This window comes from Silurus meridionalis, chromosome 4 (genome assembly GCF_014805685.1).
Source record: "Silurus meridionalis isolate SWU-2019-XX chromosome 4, ASM1480568v1, whole genome shotgun sequence".
In the NCBI taxonomy this organism is placed as follows: Eukaryota; Metazoa; Chordata; class Actinopteri; order Siluriformes; family Siluridae; genus Silurus; species Silurus meridionalis.
The window spans coordinates 12,122,691-12,140,462 of NC_060887.1; the positions used below are offsets into that span (position 1 = coordinate 12,122,691).

The 17,772-nt window shown below is 43.4% G+C and overlaps 1 protein-coding gene across 3 annotated transcripts in view; it reads left to right on the top strand.

Moving 5' to 3' along the window:
- The first annotated feature begins 2,797 nt into the window (after window positions 1-2,797).
- Window positions 2,798-17,772, top strand: part of si:ch73-22o12.1 (nectin-2) — a 63,940-nt gene continuing 48,965 nt past the window's right edge. The window contains exons 1-2 of one of the 3 annotated variants that reach the window (XM_046846376.1): window positions 2,798-3,011; window positions 3,133-3,258. In XM_046846376.1, coding sequence (XP_046702332.1) covers window positions 3,189-3,258 — 70 coding nt within the window. In that variant the 5' untranslated portion in view covers window positions 2,798-3,011; window positions 3,133-3,188. The remainder of the gene's footprint in view (window positions 3,012-3,132; window positions 3,259-17,772) is intronic. The other 2 variants (XM_046846377.1, XM_046846379.1) reach the window with 2 other exon arrangements.

The following is a 17,772-nucleotide window of genomic DNA, read 5'->3' on the forward strand; positions in this document are numbered from 1 at the left end:
TTTGCCAAATGCTGTCACTGAAATGATCTCAGCAGTAAACTATTATATACGCCCATTATTTCTGTACCTGTAATGATTTCAGAGAAACAAATGCTGTGTACCAGAACATGTTTACTTTTTGTTTCTTTTTTCTTTTCTTGTCCCGGGGCGCTGTCACAAGTTAAATCCCTCCTTACAACTTACACAACTCACAGAAACAGTCACTGGATGTTTCCTTGTAAGCTGTTCATCACCACTGCAAACAGGAAAGGGCTCAGAGCCGATCCTTGATGTAGTCCAACCTCCACCTTGAACCAGTTTGTCGTTCCTACTGCACACTTCACTGTTGTCTCACTCTCCTCATACATGTCCTGCACCACCCTCACATACGTCTCTGACACACCTGACTTACTCAAATAATACTACAACTTCTCTCTCGGCACTCTGTCGTACACTTTCTCTAAATCCACAAACACACAATGCAACTCCTTCTGACCTTCTCTATACTTCTTCATCAACATTCTCAAAGCAAATAATGCATCTGTGGTGCTCTTCCTCAGCATCTTCCTCAACCATACTGTTGCTCACAGATGGTCACCTCTTCCCTCAGCCTGACTTCCACTACTCTTTCTAATAACTTCATGGTGTGACTGATCAACATTATTCCCCTGTAGGTACTGCAGGTCTGCACATCCCCCTTGTTCTTAAGCACACTCCTTCCCCATTCCTCAGGCATTTTCTCACCTTTCAGAATCGTATTTAACAATCTGGTTAAAAACTCCACTGCTATCTCTCCTAAACATCTCCATGCTCAATGTCATCTGGTCCATCCGACTTCCCACTCTTCATCCTCTTAATCACTGCTCTCATTTCCCCCTTACTAATCCTATCCACTTCCTGCTTCACCAACTCCACGTTATCCAACCTTCTCTCTCTTTCATTTACCCTGTCATCAGCTGCTCAAAATATTCCCTCCACCTTCTCAACACACTCTCCTCACTAGTCAACACATTTCCATCTCCATCCTTTATTGCTCTAACTTGCAGCACATCCTTCCCCGCTCGGTCCCTCTTATGACTTTTCCTTGGTTTTCGCCCATCCCTCTTCACCTGCTGCTGCATCTTCTTGTACTCCTGCCTACTTTTCTAATCACTCTGTCAATCCCAGTTCTGTTTCACCAACCTCTTTCTCCTTATGCTCTCCTGCACTTCCTTATTCCACCACCACGTCTCTTTGTCTTACTTTCTATTTCCATATGTTACACCAAGTACTTTTCTAGCTGTCTCCCTCATCACTCCTGCAGTAGTTACCCAATCATCTAGCATCTCTTCACCACCACCGAGCCCCTGTCTGACCTCTTCCCTGAACCTCACACTACAGTCTTCCTCCTTCAGTTTCCACCATCTTATTCTTCTTTCAGTCCTCACTCTTTTCCTCTTCTTCTTCACCTCCAAAACCATTCTACAGACCACCATCCGATGCTGTCTAGCTACACTGTCCTCCACAATCACCTTAAAGTCTCCAATCTCCTTCAGGTTGCATCTCCTACATACAACATAGTCCACCTGTGTGCACCTTCCTCCACTCTTATACGTCACTGTATGCTACTCCTTCTTCTTAAAATAAGTGTTTACCACTGCCCTTCCACATTACTCTCCTTAAAGCCATACCTACCCATCACCTCTGTTCCCTTCACCTACATGCCCATTAAAGTCATGCCCCAATCACCAAAATGTCATTCCTAGTTACACCATCTACCACTTCATCTAATTCACTCCAGAATGTTTCCTTCTCTTTCATCTCACAACCCACTTGTGGAGCATAGGCACTGATGACATTTATCATCACCCCTTCAACTTCCAGCTTCACGTTCATCACCCTATCAGAAACTCTCTTCACCTCCACTCCACTTTTACTCTTCCTTCAGAATCATCCCTACACCATTTCTCTTTCCATCCACGCCATAATAGAACAGTTTGAACCCACCTCCAATGTTCCTGGCCTTACTCCCTTTCCACTTGGTCTCCTGAACACACAACATATCTACCTTTCTTCTCTCCATCATATTAGCTACCTCTCTCCCTTTACCCGTCATAGTACCCACATTTAAAGTACCAACCCGAACCTCCACTCTCCTACACTTCTCCTTTCCTTGCTGTCTCTGTGGACATCTTCCTCCTCTCCTTCTCCTCCTTCGGCCAACAGTAGCCCAATTTCCACCGGTACCCTGTCGGCTAACGATACCTGTAGTGGTCGTTGGTAACCCGGGCCTCGACCGATCCGGTATGAAATTCTGATTTGTGATCCGCATATTCGATTTGGCACATGTTTTACGCTGGATGCCCTTCCTAACGCAACCCTCCCCATTTATCCGGGTTTGGGGCTGGCACTAAGAGTGCACTGGCTTGTGTAACCCTTATGGCTGGGTTAATAATAATAATAATAATAATAATAATAATAATAATAATGTATAAAGATAATGAACTAGTCTATAGTTCACTATGTGGCAATTTCTCCTGTTTTGACCATCTTTAAGTAACCTGACACACTTAATACTGTGCTGACAACGTGTGTGTGAGAGAGAGATTAGAGAGAGAAAGAAAGAAAGAAAGAAAGAAAGAAAGAAAGAAAGAAAGAAAGAAAAACTTAGGGGACTTCCTGATCCACCTGCCTGGATGGCTTTCAATTTTTCTTTTCTTTTTAGTGACGTCGTGGTGTGCGTATGTGTGCTGAGAGAGAGAGAGAGAGAGAGAGAGAGAGAGAGAGAGAGAGAGGGAGGAGGAGGTCACGTGACACACATGCTCCAGTAGTAGAGAGAGCGAATTTGAAGGTTTCGGTCAGAGCCGAACCAGACGCTGTGGAGATCACTGCACCTATTTATTTCATTACAGGGAAGAAAAAAAGAGAGTCTGAGAAGGATTTTAATTATAAGACCAAAAACAGTGTGCCGTTTCGAGAGTATTATTAGGAAGGAGCGGATGAAGGGAGACACCGAGAGAAAGTATCGGATGAGCAGTTGAAACAGAAAGTCAGTAAGTTTGTTGCTAAAAAAAAAAACCCAACAACATCTACTGATATCGGATACACTGTCACTATTTCTATATCTGTTTATTTACTAAGACGTGTTTTGGGGTGGGGGGTGTTGGTAAATAGAATAGGATAAAGACTTCTCCACGAAGACTGAATTCAACAAACAAGATCCAGAAACCATGGAGCGGGATTCCGCTTTCTGCTCAATTCATTTCCTCCTTCATCTCCTCCTTCTTCTCACATGCCGAGGTAAGATCCCTTAATCATTCCCTATTCCAGAAACACACTGTCTTTCACATCGTCCTGGAGTTTCTCCATACTTTCAGCATCGAGTATCGGTTTACTAAAGAACCAATGACTCAATATCAGACCCGGCTTTTCTCCTCTCTCCTCTAATATATCTAATATATAACACCCTGGTATTCTTCTATCATTCCTGACGTTCTTTATGATTTATGATGATTATTATTAGAAGTAACTATCATTTCCTGGAAGCTCTTCAGGGTGAAATGTCTGGGTTAGACCTCTGGACATGATACTTCAGGTAGTTTCGACGTGCGCCATGTTCACAAGGTGTGGCCTGGGAAAGTATTTCCCACTGAAGGTGTTCTCAGGTAGAGCTAAACTTCTACAATCGTGCTCGGCGCTAAGCAGAAAAGCCTTTATTGATTTTTACAATCTATATCATTGAATATTTTATTGTTTGTTTTTTTTAAATAATAATAAAAGGTCCTTGTGTCTGTATTCCGCGGTGTAGCTGGGATTATTATGGGATAGAGAAACGCAACAGGGTGTAATCCTGTTAAAATATGTGTGTATATATTATTTGCTTTATTTATATTTGTTAGCATTTTAATATTATTTTAAAAAAATGTCCACGTTAGAATTGATGTTATGTAAGATCAATTTATCGGAAAAATGTAATGTTCCGTCTATCAGCTCTTCCTCATATCTTTACCGGGCAGAAGGCAACCTGTTGCCTACGCAACCAGACTTCCGGTTTCCTTTTATGGGCATTCAATTATGCATGGTTGATAATTAAGGCCAACAGGTGTATTTACGCACGTGACCATATATATATATATAATGCCATTATTGTTTTTGTTTATTCATTTACTGTGTATAGTAAATAAATAATTAAGGCACTGTTTGGGATTGAACCTGTAGCTGGCACCAAAAGGGGAGAGCTGATTGCTTAGACGGAGGGATATCAGTGTAACACCGGACTTGTCTCCCATGCCCCAAGAGAAGGGATTTAATAATGGATCGACCTGACAAACGGCTAAAAGTTTTGCTATGCCAACGCATTTTATCCCCACCCCCCTTGCCAGAGAACATTTCACACCACATCAAATGCAGTGCAGAGTGTAAAGGTTGTCAGAGCTGGGACTGAAATAATGCAACAATAGATTTTTATTTATGAAGGAAGCAAAGGAAGATAAAGCACTAAATGGCAAAAGCAGGGCCTAACCCCCCCCTTTTATTTCTTATCGCTCGGTTAAATTCTGTGCCGTGGGAGCGGTTGCACCTTTTTCATAGCGGTTGTAAAAAAAAAAAAAAAAAAAAAAATACGTGAGAGTCATGGGACAAATTTCAGGACTGTTTTAATATAAGCGGCTGAAAAGGAACTGGTCAAAAATGTGGATGACGGCGAAGCAGAATTCGGCCGAATGAGTGATATGTCGTTAAATATTATTTTCCTCAGTCTTCCCTGTGAAATTTTGGGCCTGGCGATTGGTTGGAAATTTCGAAAGAGAAATATCTCTCCAGTCATCTTTATAACACGACATGGTCACATGACCAGTTGAGTTGGGGAGGGTAAATCAAAATACATCTGAGAGGCAGTGAAAACTTTTTCCTACCTCAACAAGCCGCCTTCAACTAAACGATTTACACACACGCGTGTGATTGGCTAGAACAGATTTGCTAATAAAGGAGAAGCCAGTAGACTGACTTGTTGGACTGCTCCTTTCACACGAATATTTCCCAAACGCTCAGTTCAATGCACTCGATTTCATTCCTGGGTTTGCATCTGCTCGGACCATTTTTGCATCGCCTCGAACTAAGACCGCTTTACGTCTCTAATTGACGCTCGCATTCGAACACGAGCCGCATTTCTATCATTAAGAGATCCAAGCCCTGAGATTGCAGGCTATACGACCAGGGCTCATGAACACGAGTCAAAGCTTGAAGCAGTTACTATGGAGATGTGGAGAGTTTTTTAAACAATGGGCAGGAAAAGGGATGGGGGGGTGTAGTAATGTCGCTCTGCGTGAATGCATCAAGTGCTCTGTGTGTGTGTGTGTGTGTGTGTGTGTGTGTGTGTGTGTGTGTGTGTGTGTGTGTGTGTGTGTGTGTGTGTGTGTGTGTGAGGGTTTGGGAGCAAGCAGAAGTGGGGGGTTGGGAGTGAGATTTTGTCTGCTTAGAGGGCAAGGGGAAACCGACTGACCTGTGTTTAGCTGTATGTAAATCAAACTTTTAGAATCAAGTGCGTTAGATGATGTATTGAACATAAAAATGATCAGCACAAAACACATTTTACACACACACACACACACACACACACACACACACACACACACACACACACTGCTCAAAATACTATTTTGTAACTTTGGGTGTACGACTCTTTCCTGCCTTTACTCCTCCCCTCATTCTTGTGTGCAGTTTGCTTTTGTTTGGCGGAGGTGATTTGTCATTGGTTTATTCAAACCTTGAGCCCCGACACACACACACACACACACACACACACACACACACACACACACACACACACGCATGCTGGTGGTAGCCTCTGACTGACCCTCTACACCACCACCAAAAGTCTCATACACATCATACCCATGAGCCAGACTTAAGGCCAGTGCTTTATTGCATTCTGAGTCAGACAATGAGGGAGGGAGAAAAGAGTGAACAGGTTTATTGAATAGAAATACAGGAATGGAGTGTAGAGAGGGAAAAATTAGCTGGTGAATAGTGTGTGTGTGTGTAGGCAGAGTCAGAGCCTTAATTTGTGCAACGTTGCGCTTTGGCAAATTTCAACAATTGGCTGGCCTTGTAACTATCAAACCTACAAAAATACACCCTGCAGCTTTGATGTGTGCCTTTTAAAAGAAGCATACAGTCTAACTTCTGATGAAGCTTGTGCGAAGCGGGCGATTGAATTTTCTATTACCTATATTTTTCGCCGTACTGATTTCGACACGTCCGTAATCCATCATTCGAAAAGAGTGCATGATCACAACGCTGCTAGATGTCAGCTACATCATGTATATATTTGTGGAATACTGATAATGTAACTAAGCGTTCAGGACATTGGGGATCAGTGAGGAAGGCGTTGGTGTATTAATTGGTGATGAGGAACACATTGATGATCAGTAATTAGTAATAAGGAACACATTGGTGATGAACACATTAGTGATGAGAAACACATTGGTGATTAAGACATTGGTAATGAACACTTTGGTGATCAGTAATTGGCAATGAGGAACAGATTGATGATGAGGAACACATTGGTGATCAGTAATTGGTAATGAGGAACACATTGGTGATGAGGAACATTGGTGATCAGTAAATAGGGTTGAGAAACACATTGATGGTGAGGAACATTGGTGATAAGTAACACACTGATGGTGAGAAACATTGGTGATAAGGAACACATTGTTGATGAGAGACATTAATGATCAGTGATTGGTGACGATTGTTTTGTTGTTTAAATGCAAAGAAAAGAATCAGTAAGTTGTTAAATCTTAATGAGCCTGGGTCTCAGAAGCAATTACTAAAAGGCAAAGCTTCTCTCATCATTCTTCTACTTCATCGTTACTTGCAGCCCCCCCAAGCTTTTTTTTTTCCTTTCCCATTTATTTATTCCTCCTCCACTCCTTGTTGGGCAGATGTCGGCTCTCAGAATGCTTTTACAGCGTCGGAGATTCATGAAGTCGACACGGCCATTTAAATCACCCTCATAATTTAATCATTTCTCCTGTGATGCAGGGCAGCCATGCAGAGTGTGTCAGAGAGGGGTGAAGTGAGGATTATAGGCAGAGATGGGCTTCTCTACTGTGTGCTCTCTGCGTGCCGTTTGCTCACGTGTCTTTCACTTTCATTTTGAGAAACGATCATTTGATTAAAAGAGATGGCTGGTCACCTAATGCTTAACAAGACATGAATTAGAAATCATATACACATCACAGAGAAAGATATTTATTTCATTTTCAATTCCGGAGGTTACTTGACATGACAAATCATCATCATCATCAAACATCTATACATCTATACATCTATACATACCCTGATTGAACCTACACTATATGGACAAAAGTATTGGGATACCTGACTTTCTAGCCAAATGTGGTTCTGCCCCAAAATGCCCCACAAAGTTATGGTTTTACCTGGGTTGGAGTAGAAGGTCTTAAATAGAGCTCTGACTTTAACCCTATTGAACACCTTTGGGATGACTTGGAATACTGACTGCACCCCAATCCTCCATAATCAGTACTGAACTTTACCTCGTGGCTGAATGAGCACAAATCTCAACAAACACACCCTAAAATCTCGTGAAACATCATCTCAGAAGAGTAGAGGTTACTGTGTAATAACAGCCGATTGGGACTAAAAGTGGAATGGGGTGTCCACAAGCTTTGTCAGCTTGATGATGCGGTGTTTGCAGAAGCGGCTTTCATTAACATTCCATAGTGTTCTGTTCGGTGCAGTGAAAAGGCTTGAGCGAAGCGAGTCTTCTGGACTCGAGTTTTATTTGTGAGCGTATAATTGATTCTCCATTGCTGTTTGAACGTCATGACTCAACACCAATTACCTCCCGTCACACCTCACTCTGTACATTCTTTCCCTTACTCACACACACACAGCTGATTCCTAACGACCTAATAGCTGAAGAACGGGTTATCGGAGCGTCGGAAAACATTCCCGCCTGACTTTTAATCAACCTTCGAGAACGGAAAAGATGATTCCTTTGGTGACCTTGACTCGCCTGTCTACCTCCTACCATCTTAATATAGACTGTACAGGAGACACCCCTCCATCCCCCCCCATCCCCCCCCCCCCAACCACCACCAAATCATTGTCCTTAATGTGTCCATCCTTGTGTCTGCGAGACAGACCAGCTTGGCTCTATCGATCCGTATTGATCAGCGATGCCCTTGTGAGCAAACACGCTTTCCGAGCGTCAAACCTAGCGGCTAGCTGGAATAAAGCAGCGGCTCGAGGTCTTCTGAAGAGGTTTTGACTCAGACTTCTTTTTTTCCCCCACAATTTCTTTCTCCATCTAGTGGAACCTCATCATCCGGTCCCTGCTCTGTGCTGATTTCTGTAAGACGCATTCGGCCGAGTGCTAGCTCTCTGAGCTCATGCTCCTTGAGAGGCAGCTAATGCTATTAGGATGCCTATCGCAGCGTGCTATTGGAGGAAAAACGGCAATGACCTTTGAGATCATTCCATGCACAGAGGCAGCGTTATTAGAGCGGAGCGGTAGGTGGGTTTCACGGACGGAGGCGCTAGTTGTGAAAGCCAAAGCAGGCCTGATGGAATTTGCTGCGTTAATCGAACCGGTTAAAGACCTCAGCCGAGGTGCGGTTTGATTACACTGCGCTGTCATATTGTGCTCCGGCTCGTCCGGCTTTCTCTCACGGTTATGTCGCATCCGATTTATTCCCATCGGCCGCTTAATGGATTTGCTTCACTCGCTTCTTCGCTTTCCTTTGCATCCCTCGCATCCCCGACTGTACCACTCTCTGATTCAGACCACATAATGGATCCGGATGTCTTTGTATCTCTCTCTCTCTCTCTCTCTCTCTCTCTCTCTCTGTCTCTCTCTCTCACCTTCATCCTTCTCTTTTTTTTTTTTGCCATCCTCTTTATCTCAGTCTCAATCGTTCATCCCCTCCCCGATTCTCCTCCCAAATGAGACACCATTTTGTCTGTCGTCACCCCCCTCACCACCACCACTTCTACCTCACCATTTTCCTCTCTGAGCAACACAAATGATGCCACTCGCCATCCTTTTGTAGGTGTGCTCTGAGCTTATTGCCCTTTTACCAGCAAGCGTTGCAGGTTAAGTCCGAGAGGCAACACGCAACAATCGCTCGCACGTCCTTCGATCTGCTCTGACCTTCCGCCTCAGAAAGAGCGAGCGAGAGAGGAACGAGCAAGAATATTTCAGGCCGCGTGACTAAAGATGATAAAGCGGCGTTGTGCCGAGCTGACTGTGAACAGGGCGAGGGAGATGAGCAAATTAAAATTCAGCTTTCAGATTGATCACGCGAGTGGGGCTTTTTTGTGTGTGTGTGTGTGTGTGTGTGTGTGTGTGTGTGTGTGTGTGTGTGTGTGTGTGTGTGTGTGTGTGCGCGCGCATGCATGCGTTGTGCACCACGAACAGGTACGGTGACCATGCAGAAACAGAGTGCTCATTGTCTCTGCCCTACTTCCATTAGTTACACTGTGTGTGTGTGTGTGTGTGTGTGTGTGTGTGTGTGTGTGTGTGTGTGTGTGTGTGAGAAAGAAAGCTTCTGTGTTGTATCAATTACCTGTGTGGGCTTCTCTCTGTGTCTCATTCTTCGAGAGGTTGGCATTTAGAATAAATGAGAGGCGAGCACTTGTAGCTTCCTTCACTGGAGGCAGGGATGAATAAACATTCCTTTGTTTCTCTCCCACCCCTCTGTCTCTGTTTGTGTCTCTCTCTCTCTCTCTCACGCTTCACTGATATGACAATATTCACGTGCAGAATTCACCAGAAACTGCCCCACCTAAAAAATAATGAAAAAAGTGTTGGGGAGGGGGGGGGGTGTCTCTTAAACAGATAAAAGGTGTAGGATCGAAACACTACCACACTAAAGTTACAGCCAGTGCGTCCAGACGCGATTTGGGACATTGTCCCAAAATATGTTCCCGTCCTGGCACCCGTTGTCCTCTTACACAAGTCAGACAAGTCTCCTTTTAAATTCAACACTTCCTAAATCACGCTGTCTGGCCGAGGACGGATGGCATTGGTTACTTTTTGGACATTGAGCTGCTTTTGTTTGTGTAGTTGTGTGTGTGTGTGTGTGTGTGTGTGTGTGTGTGTGTGTGTGTGTGTGTGTGTGTGTGTGTGAGAGAGAGAGAGAGAGAGATCATAATTCATGTTCATAGCAGTCCTTGAAGCGAGTGTCAGAATAGAGGACTGAGGAACTCGGAGGAACAGAAGAGGAGAAAAAAAAAAAAAAAAATCAACACTCAAAGTAATTAGGGAAGTTAGACAACTTGACAGATCCCTTTTTTTCCTCTACCCACTACATTTTTTTTCTTGTAGCGACGCTGTAAAGCTTCATCCGCTGTAGATTATTAATAGGCAGCTTCTCTTTGCACTTCTCTTTGCTCTGTCTTTCCCCTCCTCCCTTCTTCTCTGTAGCTTTAAAAAAAAAAATCCTCTAATTTTCCCATCTCACCTGGATCGCAGCCTGTTAACCAGACGTCATCCGTTTCGCTCTCTCTCGCTCTCTCTCGCTCTCTCTCGCTCTCTCTATGGGGGAAGGGACCGGGGTGAGTCCCAGGTTGCGCTGTCCTACTTTTGCTTTCCCGGCCTCCCCTCTCGATCCCGAGTTTATTTATTTACAGAAAGACATGGGCGGAGGGAGGATGGATAGAGGAATCAATGGGTGCAGTGGGAGCCGTGAGAGGTGCGAGAGTGAGGCAGCATTGAGAAGGTGATGCAAACATTTTCACGAATGAAAAGGGGGGGGGGGATGAGTGCGCGATAGAGACGTTCTAGCTGCAACAGCTGGCTAAAGACCAACATCGTTTTAACTGAAGGGAGGAAGCAGAGAAGCTTATTTTAGTGCGTCTTTTCTGCCAGGAGGCTTTTAATTAATTAATTAATTAATGTATTTATTTATTATTTTTTGCCCCCAATCAAATCATCTCGTCAGGAAATCGGGTAACAGAAGTATGACGAAAAATCGCATACGCTTTTAATATCGTGTAAAGGAGAGTCCACGATCTCTCAGCATGACACAAATTGATCAGGAAGTCAGTTATATCATTGTATGGCCATGTGCTTTTTGGATTTTTTTTTTTTAATGTCACGCTCTCTGAGCCGCGAGCGCTCGCGCAATATCAGTTACACAATCATTCACAAATGCCACCAAGTCTTTCGCTACTGGAGAATTTGGTACTTTCCTGGTGCTTGTTCAGTTAATTTTGACAAGTGGCCATGCTTCCTCTAAAGCATCTGTGTAATTACACATCTATGTGTTACTCAGGGAACTTTTTTCTTTTCTTTTTGCTGTGTGCAAAAGAGCTAAGTGTGCAAAAAAAAAAAGTTAGGGGTCATCCTGTGTCTAATCACATAGCAGCATTAGCAGCATGTATCAGCTCAGTAGATCAACACTGAATATCTTTGTTAAAATTTTGCCTCTTACAAGGTTCCAACGCTGAGAGATTGTGTGTGTGTGTGTGTGTGTGTGTGTGTGTGTGTGTGTGTGTGTGTGTGTGTGTGTGTGTGTGTGTTTAAAGTTTGTGTGCCTTATCAAATTTTGGCTGGAAAGGCTGATAGGAAAACACACACAGACTTCTCAATTAGGTGCCGGTCACCTCCTGCAGAGAGAGAGAGAGAGATAGAGAGAGAGAGACGTGGTGCTGATAAACGGGAAAAAAGGCAGACACAGAGAGTGTGAGCAAGCGTTGATGTTGAAGATGGACAGAGACAGCGAGAGAACGAGAGAGGGCGAGAGACGTGTTAGTGGTGTGAATGGACAAAGACCGATAGGCAGACTAAGTTGGAGAGAGAGAAAGAGCAAGAGAAAGAAAGGCGTGGCGTGGATGAACTGAAAAGGTACACTAAATTGAAGAGGGAGTGAGGTGGTGTTGAAGATGGTCGGAGAGAGAGAAAAATGTGGTGGTATGGATGGATGAAGATGGAAAAAGTTAAAGTTGGAGAGAGAGAGAGAGAGAGAGAGAGAGAGAGAGAGAGAGAGAGAGAGAGAGAGAGAGAGAGATACACATGGTGGTGGTGTGGATGGATGAAGATATGGAAAGGCAGACTAAGTTGGAGAGAGAGAGGGTGGTGTTGAAGATGGACAGAGAGAGAGAGAGACATGGTGGTGGTGTGGTTGGATGAAGATGGAAAGGCAGAGTAAGTTTGAGAGAGAGGGCGGAGAGAGGTAGTTCTGAAAAGAGAGAGAGAGATGGATTGATGGGTGGAGAGAGAATGCAAGAATAAGCGGAGCGAGATGTAGCCAGATGAGAAGAGAAAAGTGCAGATGGAAAAGGAAAAAGAATTTGGGTGGAAAACAGGCAACAATGGGCAAACTCAAGAAGACCGAGAGGTTAAATGCACTACACTATTTTGTGTGTGTGTGTGTGTAGATTAGCAGGAAGAGCTGAGACGGAGCAGGACAATGGCTGCTTGTGCTGCAGTAAATGTTTTGCTTCGGCTGTCAGCGTGTGCGAGAGATCAATCAGTACAAAAGCTGATAAAGGTCTGAGCAAGGGACAGACGGACAGCATGGGGTAAAGGCAACATGTAGATTTCCCCCTCGTATACTCATTTGGGCGTGTGTGTGTCCTGGAGAGATCTCCGAGGGGTGCCCCAGGAGTAACTCTTTGGTCACCATGGGAACATGGCGTACCCCTTACTCTAGTGACCTCTCACCTTTTTTTTCTGTGCGTTCCCACAAAAAGCACGTCCTGTAATAGCATTGTGTTTCTAAACACATGGCCCTGTGTGTGTGTGTGTGTGTGTGTGTTCACATTCTAAACACTTCACATATTTTCTATTGTACCTCTCCTTCCTACTCCGAGCTCCATTTTCCCTGTTTTACGCACGCACACACACACACACACACACACACACACACACACACACATACACACAATCAGATTTTCTCTCTGGGAGTATCTTATGACTCTTTGCAGATGTGATGTGGAGCAGCTGTTGCATTTCTCCCAGTTGCTATCATTTCCTTCCTTTATTTTTTTCAGTTCCTCCCTTCTACCATTACAATAGCAGAGTTTTACTTTGGTATTCGGAGAGAGAGAGTGTGTGTGTGTGTAAGAGCGAGTGATGCCAGTATGGGGCTGATAGTACAGGGCGAAGCAGTATCTAATCTTTCACATGATCATCCTCAGACCTGTTTGAAATCAGTCTCATCTCTGCCTGCTGCTGGCTTGCTCCACCTCCCGCCGTCTTCCTGTGCGTGTCTGCGTGCACGCACGCGTGTGTGCGTGAGTGTGTAATTAGCTTTTCTCTGACGTTACGGGAGTGCATGTGTGATGGAAATCCAGGATGATCCGCTCCTAATCATCATCAACGCTTAATACCAGAAGCTTCCGCTTAATCTCATACACATCCTCTGATGGAGACACTGCAAGCCGGCTCATTTAACAGTTTAATGCTCCATGTGTGTGTGTTCAGAGGTATCTGTGTGTATGTGTGTTTGCCTTTACTAGCAGATGGAGCTCATTGGCGTTGGACGAGCATGGTTATTATTTGACTGCAGAGAAGCTCGGAGATGTTCTGCTTTCCGTACGCACAGATCCGATCCGACGCCTATTTCGCTCCGTCTCCCTTCTAACTCTAATTACAGAGCACCGGTTTTAATTAACGTGCGAGATCCTGTGCGAGCACTCACGCCTCAACCTGGCTTTTCTCCACGCTTTCTCCTTGAGAGGCCTTGGAGAACAGCAGAATTTAGATTGCGGGTGATGAATAAGTGGTCGAGTGAATGTCCAGTGGAAGTAGGGTTGCAACATTCGAGGAATTTTCAAGACTGGAAATTTTCCATGGGAATTAAATGGTATTAATAGGAATAAACTGTTCATTTACAAAACGGCAAGTTAGCCTATAACGGGGAGCTTAAATGTGGTGAAATAAAAAAAAATCTTGCAGGATAATCTCCAGATTTTACTGAGGCCACGCCCCCTACATGCACTGTGCGGTCATCCGTAACATAACACGCATCATTTCTTGAATCCTGCACACAAAATAATGTCAAGGAAATGTGAATCTTAGTGAGTATTTATGTAAATTACAAACATATTACATACATTTATGATTTCATTTGCATTCTCTACATCCGTTTCCTCCAGATCTCAGAACACTTCCCAGCAACATGCTAGTGTGAATAGATGTATAGGATGCTACAGTGCCTCTGCTTTTGACTGTGTGTGTGTGTGTGTGTGCTGCTTTGTGATGGATCAGCATTCCATACACCATTCCTACTACACACCAGGTGTTCCCAGGATAATCCCAGGGTCCCCCATGACCCTCGCTAGAATAAAGCGCTTACTGAACACGAATCTAAAATGGCAGCGTTCGTTTCGTTTCCTTTTTTTTTTTTCTTCAAGAAAGTTAGTAAGCATTAATAAAGTCGATACACTCCATTTAGCAGCCAGTTTAATAATCAAAGTACTTAAAACAGTAACTAATTAAAGCCTGATTATGGAAACCCTCTCGAACGTCTACTGTATATCTCAAGTCCATTAGTTTAACACCATATACCCCAATTACATTTACAACTCGAGAGATCGTGCATGAACAGAGCCATCTGTTTTCATAATCCAGTCCATTTGAGACAAGATTAATGAACGTAATCCTCAAAAGGGGGACGGCATTTAAAAAATATCAAACTCGCACGAGGAGATCCTCTCCGAGGTTTCTTTTTAAAATGTTCTCCATGCAGGGTGCGTGACGCAAAGCAAACGTGAAATTGTTTTGTTGCAGCGTGCAACCACCAGTCATTTTAAACGTTAACGTTTGCATAGATATAACGCGTCCGTTCCGAAGAATTCTAGTCGTAGAAACCCCATGGCGCCGTGATAAATGCGTCCCGAGGGGGTCCTTGGACTTTATTTTACGTTTTGTCTGCACAAAGATTGAGAAACTCTGCCGTAAGGGTCTAAATGTTACCACATGACATTTTGAGGGGGGGAAAAAAGAACCTCTCTACGTTTGACTTTTGTTCTCAACAGGCCAGCCAGCTAAGTGTGATGAGTGATGTAGATTTTCCTCCTCCAAAAGCAGTGCACTGTGTAATCACTCTATAATGTTGACCGATCTAAAGCATATACAACCACGTTCATATTTGGACAATGACACTGACCAATAGTCATAATTTTGCCTCTGCACATCAACAAAATAGATTTGAAGTGTCGTCTATCGGCTTTAATATAGCGGGTTTAGCAAAAACATTGTCTGGAAAAAAAGTTTAGGCAATATATATATATATATATATATATAAAAACAGCTGTTATTCCTAAATTATTATTGCTATATTACTTATATTACTGATTAAGCAAATGATGGCAAAATACATGAAAGGTCTGGACTTGCTGCCAAATGTTGACTTTGCATTTGGAAGCTGTATGTGGGAATTCAGTTTCAATGCAAGTAAAGGAGGCCGTCAACAGCTGGAAAAAAAAAACAAACTCAACATATCAGACTGGCCAAATTAACAATTCTGATGATTAGACTGGCCAAATCAACTAATGTGGATCGTAAGCAAGTGGTAGATCATTTGTTAAGATTTTGGTCCATCAATCTGCCTGGGCCCTTGAGCAAGGCCGGTAACTTTCAACCGCTCAGTTGTATAACTGAAAGTTGCTTTGGATGGGGGCATCTAATATAAAAATGGAAATGATTGCACAGTTCGTTCCTCGCAGAAGAAACCAATCTTTATAACATCAAGAACATTCTGGAAGAGGTAGGCCTTTTTCTTATCAAAGGCTACAATCAAGGGACACCTTCACATTTTTTATTTTTCTTTCAAAATGCAAACCACTGGTCACACTCATGAGCAGAAAGGCCAGATTAGACTTCTTAAAAAAATATAGATAGAAATACCTTTCTTTAGAAAGATAAGACCAAGGTTATAGGAAGAGAAGAGTGTGGAGAAGGCAAGGAATGGCTTATGATCTGAAGTATACTACATCATCTTTTAAACTAGGGGTGTTTTAGCATGGGTAAAAAATGTCCTATAATTGCACTGGGTTGCTGGTGTTTACAGGTGATGTAAGAAATAAGACCAACTGGTTGTCAATTGATATCTTTTCATCATTTTATATTCTCCAGATTTTCACCTTATTAAACAGTGCACCTGTGTTAACAGGTGGATAGATGAGCTTTAAGATAACTCAATGCTCCTGCCATAGTGCCTCATCTGAAGGAGCTACTTCTATTTACCACATGCCTGCCATCCATGGAGGTATCCATGGAGACCATCATGTGGGTGGTGAAAGACTGGAGGGCGTCATTTAAAGTGTGAGGAAAGGTCCTTTGAGCCTTGGCTTTAAGATGTGATGAAGCTCTGGGCAACACGAAGACCTATTCCATTCTATACCACACCTGTGGAGGAGGATCTTCTTACACTGTGTATATATGATAGACAGGAAGGGAGGGGGCCAGGAAGAAAGCAGTAAGAAAGAATAGTTTTTTTTTTTTTTTCCTTTCTTCCCAATAGCATTCAAGCGTCGCTCTCAGGATTTCTTCTCACTGTATTTCGCCCACAGCTGTATTTCTCGTTCACAGCTGTGACTTCAAAGCCTTCAAAGCGAGAGACGGCGACTCGAGATTGATCAGAAGCAAGGACGCTTCCAAAAAAAATCAATCAAGATTTTGTTAGTCCACATTACTCTCGTTTTTGCCAGCGACAACATGTTCCGACTTTGACGACATTAACTCGGCTTGTCATAATAAATCCGCGCCGCACGACTCGCGTTTCCTCGGGCTTTCGCATTCGGAAAAAATACAAATCACCTCAGCGTTTTAAGAAAACAATGTGAACGACTGAAATCGGGAAGGTTCCGGAAATAGGAGCTGTTCTTTGAAGGCGAAACCCTGGGTGCTGGTAGCCATCACAGCGTTTCAGTATAAGTTTACACGCCCTGCTTTTTATATAACTTCAAAGGTGTTCATACAATCTTCACGGAAGGAACAACGGAACAAAAAAGGCAGGCGCGGTCGAATTTGGTCAAAAAAATGGATGCCAAAATCCGTCTGTGGCGCGACGAAAATCATGACTTGTAACAGTATCATCCACGCAACGAGGCTACGCCATTGCGCTCACTGAACACTTGATGGGTTGTCGCTTCGGTAGGTTTGCTAAATGAACAAAAACATCTGACAAGGCTGACATTAGAAATGTAGGACTGAAATCTGTAATGGTTTCGATAAGATTCCTGACATGACCCTTGCCTACTGGCGAAGAGGCGAAGAGGCAGAACAAATGTAAGGCACTCCAAAACCGTCAGTGGTGGGACGATAAACAATGCCTTTTTTCAGCCAGTTCACAAAAGAATGCTGCGAGATTTTGATCTCTGTCCTCTGTGCCACAAATATGGAATGCAGTTTTTGTTTGTCTGTTTACTTTACTGAGGATATTTCTGAAAAAGATACTAGACATTAAAGCTACACATTTAAAGACAAACTCTCCAGACAACGATTCAGTCGGTATTTCTTACATAATATTAATATGTACTAATATCACCGGTCTTGTCAGATCAGGATTTCACCATGATCTTGACTCATTCACCGTCTCCCAAATTCACGTTGCGTTGCTTCATCCCTCTCGGTGTCTCACCTGCGAATTTGCAAGCGTCCCCAGTATTGCACGTTTATTCTAATCATTCTGTAAGCAGTGTAACACTCGAACACGGGCGTGTCCGTGTTGTGCTAGGACCTGAAGCACACATACAGAAAAAACACTTCAACCACAGTTAAGTGTTCCACATGCGTGACCTATTTACACTGAAAAATAACAAGCCGTGATTGTGAGT